The sequence below is a fragment of the Rhipicephalus sanguineus genome, unplaced genomic scaffold, assembly GCF_013339695.2.
Source record: "Rhipicephalus sanguineus isolate Rsan-2018 unplaced genomic scaffold, BIME_Rsan_1.4 Seq26, whole genome shotgun sequence".
NCBI classification, from domain to species: Eukaryota; Metazoa; Arthropoda; class Arachnida; order Ixodida; family Ixodidae; genus Rhipicephalus; species Rhipicephalus sanguineus.
In genome coordinates this window covers 47,811-54,907 of record NW_023614890.1, presented here as the reverse complement: position 1 = coordinate 54,907, position 7,097 = coordinate 47,811, and the positions used below count along the sequence as shown (strand labels likewise).

The window sequence follows — 7,097 nt, the reverse complement described above, 5'->3', positions numbered from 1 at the left end:
ATGAATCGATGTGAGGCTACTTATATCATTTAACCTTGAAGTGGGGCTTCGCGGCAGTGCGGACTTTCACTGGAAAGGTGTATTCACGGGTATAGCACCTCTGCACTGCAGTGAAACCACCTTTACAAGGGGTTATATGCAGTTTATATACGTCTATTCGTTCATTTCGAATACTTCAAAATTTAGAATAATTTAAATTCGTTTCGAAGTGAATTCGAATTCGAATATTCGCACAAGCCTAGCGTCAGGCCTATTTGTAAACAACATACGTCACGAGTGCTGTTGATTTATCTCAGCGACCTCCTACATCATTGGCCTGCACATCATTCAGACACGCTTCAGCGTCTTGTACTTCCGGCACACTAGAAAATTTTAATTTGTCTGTAGACTTCTTATTGTTTGTATATAAGAGGTTAACAGAGAAGTATAAGTGATGGCAATGCCTTGTGATGGAAAATGCTGGTAGCGATACATGATGATGCTTAGCATAACCAGGATGATTGCCCAGGGACGTTATATGGCAAATTAAAGGTCAAATTATGTTTGTGGGTGCCAGGCTCCTCGTTCAGACCCACCTGTAATAAACTTGTCGGTGGCTCCCTTGAATATACGAGGAAAGGACGCCTCAAGCATGGCCACAAATTCCGGCAGCTGTTCCGTCAGCCCGACAAGGAAATAGTGGTTCACGAGATTGTGCTTTGCCTGCTCCAAGGCCCATGGGTTTCCCGGAATCCTGGACAATAATGAGGCAACACTCAGCTCACCCACAACAGGGCACAAGAACAGGAAAGTGGTTGTTTAACAAGGGCGATTTCATGTGTTTTGAGTTCCATAACAGGACTGAAAATTGTTAATAAACTAAACATTTCCTAATACAACTGAACCCTTTTATAAGAGACATTCACCAGAGTCGTTCTTGTCCTTTATATGAGTGTCCTATAAGCAGATTACCACATTCTCATTTTCTGACCAACCTATATTTCGACACTGGCACAATAAGTCTCTTATACCCAACCATCAGGGCCTCTTATAAAGAGGTTGAACTGTAGTATTCATTCCCATTTACTGCACCTCCAAAGCCACCCCCCTGTCAAACTGACAGGTACCATAGCTTTAAGTGACCCACACTACCAGAGACCAGAATCATGTTGCTCTTTCAAATATATGAAAGAAGGGTAAGGAATTGAGGGTCCTGTTTTTGTTAGACACAACCACATGAAGCCAAGGAAAGCATAGGAAAAGCTATTTGTCATTTTTAATTGAAACACAGTAGTTATGGGATGAAGGGAAATGAAAGTGGACAAAAAAAACTGCTTGCTGTCAGTGGTCGGACACGAACCAACAATTTTTGCATTACGCATAATGTGTAAGTTGTAGGTTTGAACCCCATGGTGACAAGTCATTTTTATCATCCATTTTCATTTTCCAAGTGAGGGTCTCAATTCCAGAAAGTTTGATGCCTGTGGATTACATGCAAGGATTTATTGGTCAGCTGCCAGCTCATAAAATATTGTGCTACGTGATGCAGTCTGGCAAAAATAACGTTCTACACTTGCCACCATAGCCACAAGTGGCGATGGCTAACATTCCAATGTTACACATACAGTAATATTCAAGAAAGTAGACGAGAGAACAGCCGCTGCCATAGCCCAATTGGTAGTCTACCACATGCCTAATGCAGTACTTATGCATTACACAGGGCGCATTATGTGTAATGCACAGTAGTAGCAAGTTGTTTTGTTTTTTTTCATCCACATTCATTTCACTTTATCCCATAATTACTGTGGTTCAATTAAAAACTACTAATAATGCCCTCTATGAATTTCTTGGCTTCATTATCTGCTGGCTTCACATGGTTCTTTCAAATGTTGCCACTCCTGGTGCACCTACCGAAAGCAACCATGTTCCACACCCCTTACTTATGTCACATGTCATTCCTCAACATTTATGCACCACCACTCACTGGCCCTACTCCTTAAAAAGGCAGAACCTGATCCTTAAAAAGGCACATAATAAAAAAATTACACAGATAAGTTAGTTCATCTTTTCTCATGCGTATTATAGAAACTGATTCTGCCTCCTGAAAGGATAATAATCAGTCCTCACTAAATAAATTTTTTTCACCCTTTTGCATCTTCCTCACAAGAGCACAGTTTTTCTTATATGCTTGAGATAGTTGAAAATGACGAAAAGTAAATAACCACAGTGCCAGATAAGCAATTATATTTATGCAAGGCAACTTGTGAATTGCTACATACGGTACAGTGCATGGCAATAAATAAAGTAAAGCAGCTAATTATGACACTATATCTGCAGTGGTCCCACAATAACAATACCAGACAATTCAATGAAGCGGCCATATGAATATTCACTAGGCACATACCAGCACCTTGCAGCATGCCCACAGAAGAATGGCACTTGAAGCCATAGCCGTTCTTCGGCACAGTCAGGCCCTTTCTTGGCAACGCATTCATCAAAAGTCTGCACAAACAGGGAGCAATGTTTGACTTGGTGCACTACATAGACAGGTAATAGGTTAGACGTGATGCGGGGTAAAAATTAGTATTCATTTACGTATTTATTTATTTATTTATTTGTTGAGTGAGTGAGTGAGTGAGTGAGTGAGTGAGTGAATGAGTGAGTGCGTGAGTGAGTGAGTGAGTGAGTGAGTGAGTGAGTGAGTGAGTGAGTGAGTGAGTGAGTGAGTGAGTGAGTGAGTGAGTGAGTGAGTGAGTGAGTGAGTGAGTGAGTGAGTGAGTGAGTGAGTGAGTGAGTGAGTGAACAGCTACTTGGCAGAAAGTAAAACCCCCGTTCAAATGGATGAAACTGTGGGGTAATATATGACATTATCTTCTAGCATTCATAGGCCTCAACTCTTACAAAGTCCTCTCGTCGACCCAGTCAGAAATTTTGGTGATACAGTAGAAATTGTAAAGCAGTGTTCATGGAGCACTCTAACACAAGATTTTTTTTAACATTAAGTACCATATTTATGTAAAATAGGTTGGCCATGAATATTAATGGACTCCTATATATTGGCTTTACCGAGGAAAAGAAAATTTGAATACAGCTCGACCTTAATCTTCAGAAGACCGACCATAACACATGATGTAGTGTGAATTGTTGCAAGTGCCTAACACACAATATGGCTGCTCCGCTACCTCTCGTGTCCTCAAGTAACCTGGTGCCAATTTTAAGTGCGTAGCACTTTAGGCGCCCGGCTTGTCGTCCATCCACTGTCTCATGTTGCATGGTCATGCAGTGGTCAATACAGGCCTAAAACAAGGCTAACAATACTCAAATCCAGTGCAAAATAAACTAACAAAGACTAAAGTAATATAAACTACAGAAATAACCAGGAATTAATTGCAATAATTTACCTAAAATCGTGAAAAACACTTCTGAAACATCCAGCTGATACCCGCGCCACGCAAAAGAAGGCACCACCGGCTCGGCAAGCGTGTGATTGCCAAGGGAATCGCTGAGTTACCTGTGCTACGCACTTCCTCGGGTTGCACGGTAGTGGAGCTGCATTAAGTGCAGGATTTAGAACTACACCAAGACCTACACAAGAGCGACATTAGCGCAGGATTTAGCGCGGTATTTGGAACTACACCGAGACCTACACAAGAGCGACATTAGCGCTACATTGACCACAGAATTTTTCTTCTGAACCCCACTGCCTCGAGCGGCCGTGCACCCAGTTTCATTGAACGCACATGTGTTCAATGCACACCAAATCGTGTACGCCACCTTCGTGTGCAGATCGAGCAGCTGCATCAGCATGTTTGATGCCCAATACGCCGCAGTGACTTCGGAGCCACTGAAACATGATGTCATGTCCTTGTACGAAGAGTTAGCTCCTTTCGATACTATACAAATGCAAATTCAGCTAAAAGGCTTTTTTGTTTCTTTCACCATCCCGCAGGTGGCCACAGGGGCCCCATAAATATGACATGACAACTGTATGAACACGACATACATGTATTCACCATATGCTCGACTACTAAATAAATTAATTACTAAGGTTTTATTATGTTCCAAAACCACAATATGATTTTGAGGCATGCTGTAGTGTGGGGCTCTGGGTTAATTTTGATTACCTGGTGCTCTTTAATGTGCACCTAAGTACATGGGTGTTCTTGAATTTTGCCCCCATCGTATGCGGCTGTCATGGCTAGGAATCAAACTCGCACCCTTGAGCTTGGCAGTACGACACCTCAGCTGCTAAGTCACCATGGTGGGTAACGAACATCCCTAATCAACATTTCTCTTCTGCCTTCTCTGGCATCAAAACCAAGGGCCCACGTCATGCTTACTTCACTAACCATGTCTACATTTAAAAAAATTTTTTCCATTTGGGCAATGGCACAATCCCGTTGGCAGTTTTGCGCACTCTGTTGCTGGTGCTGGTGATTACGTTGCTGGTGATTTGCATGCTGCAATCGCCACATCCAATGTGGATGTGAGAGTTGTGAAGTCACTTTGCAGGAGGAGAGTGGCTCCTCCGAAAATAATTGGACTCAGTACCCAGAGAGAAAAACTGTCAGAATTGGTACAGTAGTACATGCTTGACCTGTCCTTGCCTGGAAATACAAGCACCAAAGATCCAGAAGGTATTTCCAGGCATAACTGATACACATGAGATGCCTCACGTGCGTGAGCATGCCTTTGTAAGTCTACTTAGAAAGAAGTTGGACTACATAGACTGGCCACTGATTTGAGCACATGCAATGTATTCAAGCTCCATTTTAATGTGCAATGTTGCAGCATGCACCTAATGCCAAGAATAAGGATAGCATGCATTGATGCACACTGGTGAAGTCATGTGGATGTGAGCCACAATTTATGGAGATACGGATCCTAGGAAAGCACAAAAAAGAAAGCAGCTTGTCAAGTCTTGTAAAAGTTTCTCTACAAAAATGAAGTTAAAAATCATGTGATGCACTGGTAAGCTTGATTCAGAAATGCGATATTTGGAAAAGTGTTTCCTAGCATTGTTACATCTAACCCTTTGTAGGTTTGCTTATATTTTTTACAAGATGATATAAAAACCGGCTGTGGTATATCGATATAAACTACAAAGAAATAGTATAAAACAAATCTCATCAAAATCAAGCCAGTAGTTTACTGAAAAAAAGTGGGACATATATGTCCCACTGACTCATGAGAGTGCTTTCAAAAAGTGGGAAAACGTCCCACTGTCTCATGAAGGCACCATCTCGCGATTTCATCAACGGGTATTTGGGATGAACCGGCCAAAGCAAGTGGCACATAGTATCACTCTTCAAATTATGCTGATGAAAGTTTTGCTGACCTCACTTTCAGCAGTAGAACACTACCTGCACCTGCGCCTTTTGTGAGCCTTCATAGCGCCGTGGTCTGTTCCTGTAAAGCTTACTTCACCGTATGCACCAACCATTTCTTTGTCTATTTGACTGTGCTTGCTCTGGCTGTCGAAAGTTTCGAATACGGCTGTTGTCCCTGGATATGTGCCTACTTTTCAAGAGGTATATCCCTTTCAGTCCCGAATTTTTCGTAGGGTAGAACAAAAATTTTCAGCGCTCCTTTCTAGCTAAGAGGCTATTGAAAAGCATGCAAAAAAATAAAGGAGACCGTAGGTACAATGGTTTTCACTGGACAATTATGTCCAGTATGCTGGACACTAGGATTCATTTGTTTCACTTATGGGTACACACATTCTGCTTTCTTCCTTGAAAAAATGTTGCTGTTGTTCCTGTCAGAAAGTTAATTGTCTTTTAAAACAGAAAGATGGTTTGTTTTGACTTAAGAAAAAGAAAAAAATTCTATTGTTAACTGTCGCGCATAGCGTTCAGCACCACGAAGGGGTAAAAAGCTAGGAGGGAACGCGCTGAGCGTCCACAAGCCAATGTCCTCCGACGCCGTTGCCTCCTCGTGCTCCAGGCTCTTGGTAGAATTCCCAGCGTGCTCCTGGTTCAATTTTTATGACTGGGTTTCAAGATTTTCAAGTGACGTCCTTCCTAGTTTCTTTTCTCTCCTCCATGTTTAGCACAATGCACGCCAATTGCATCCCGGAGTCCAGTGCACTGGACATGAATACAATCTCGCATTGCGAGCAAACTTCCGATTACAAAAGCTACCTTTTTGCAACAATGTTTCAAGAGGGCATAAATCAGCTCGCACGATTTAAGTTACTTGAATTGTGCGAAGATAACTCCTCAAATTATTTTGTATGCTTGAGTACACCATGCGCGTGCGTTTCCTCTTGATTGACACCATTACTCTGATGCGCCCCCATAAGAATATGGAACTGAAGGAGGAACTACATTCAAAAAGATATTTCTCGCCTCTTACACAAGCTGTCAAAGTGGTTTCGGCTTCGGTTGTGGCTTTGCTTGCTTTTCTGCTGCGCTTTTTTTGTTATGTCCGGTACACTGGTCACGGGGTCGGAAAGGGATATGATATCAAGAAAAATATTTCCCCGGACCAATATCCGCAATTACGCTGAGGGATGAGCGTGGTAATTTCACAGGGCATTGTGTTTCGATGCATTTATCGCTCAAGTTATTGTGCAAATTTACAAACATGTGATGACTGGAAGCTAAAGTGGCCTTTCTGAAAAACCAGAAAAAGAGGAAATTATCAGGCATTTAGATTGGTAGGTTCGTTCTATCTGAAGACAAAAATTCAGAAGCTATCATAAAAAATTTTTCGAAATTCAACACCATTATAGCACTACTTCCGCCCTTTGAAAGCGTGGTAAAAGAATTTTCCTCGGGATTACAAAGACTTAGGTAAGATATGAGTGACTTAGCATTGCGCTTATTGCAATAGGTGATGTGGGAGAAAATGTTTCCTGCAGACGGAAAAGTGGGACGTATATGTCCCGCTGTCGCACAAAGGGTTAAAGGAGTGGTGACAGAAATTTTGTGAACCAGTGTTCTTTGCTCTTAATCAGTGGCTACTGACTCGTCAATAGCGGCAACGAAACTCATTTGCCCCAGCGCGAGACGAATGTTTAACTATATGCCTGTATGTTACGGCCGGAAGCAGTTTCGATTTCGAAGAGAACTCAGTGGCTCCGTGACGTAGTCGGCCTACTCGTTAACAAATAC

At 42.1% G+C, this 7,097-nt stretch overlaps 1 protein-coding gene across 1 annotated transcript in view; it reads right to left on the bottom strand.

Annotated features, from left to right (window-relative positions):
- Positions 1-575: 575 nt before the first annotated feature.
- Positions 576-7,097, bottom strand: part of LOC119376871 (heparan sulfate 2-O-sulfotransferase 1) — a gene marked incomplete at its 3' end in the record, with an annotated part of 29,374 nt that continues 22,852 nt past the window's right edge. The window contains 2 exon segments of the mRNA XM_037646555.2: positions 576-733; positions 2,384-2,481. Of these exon segments, the coding sequence (XP_037502483.1) occupies positions 576-733; positions 2,384-2,481 (256 nt within the window).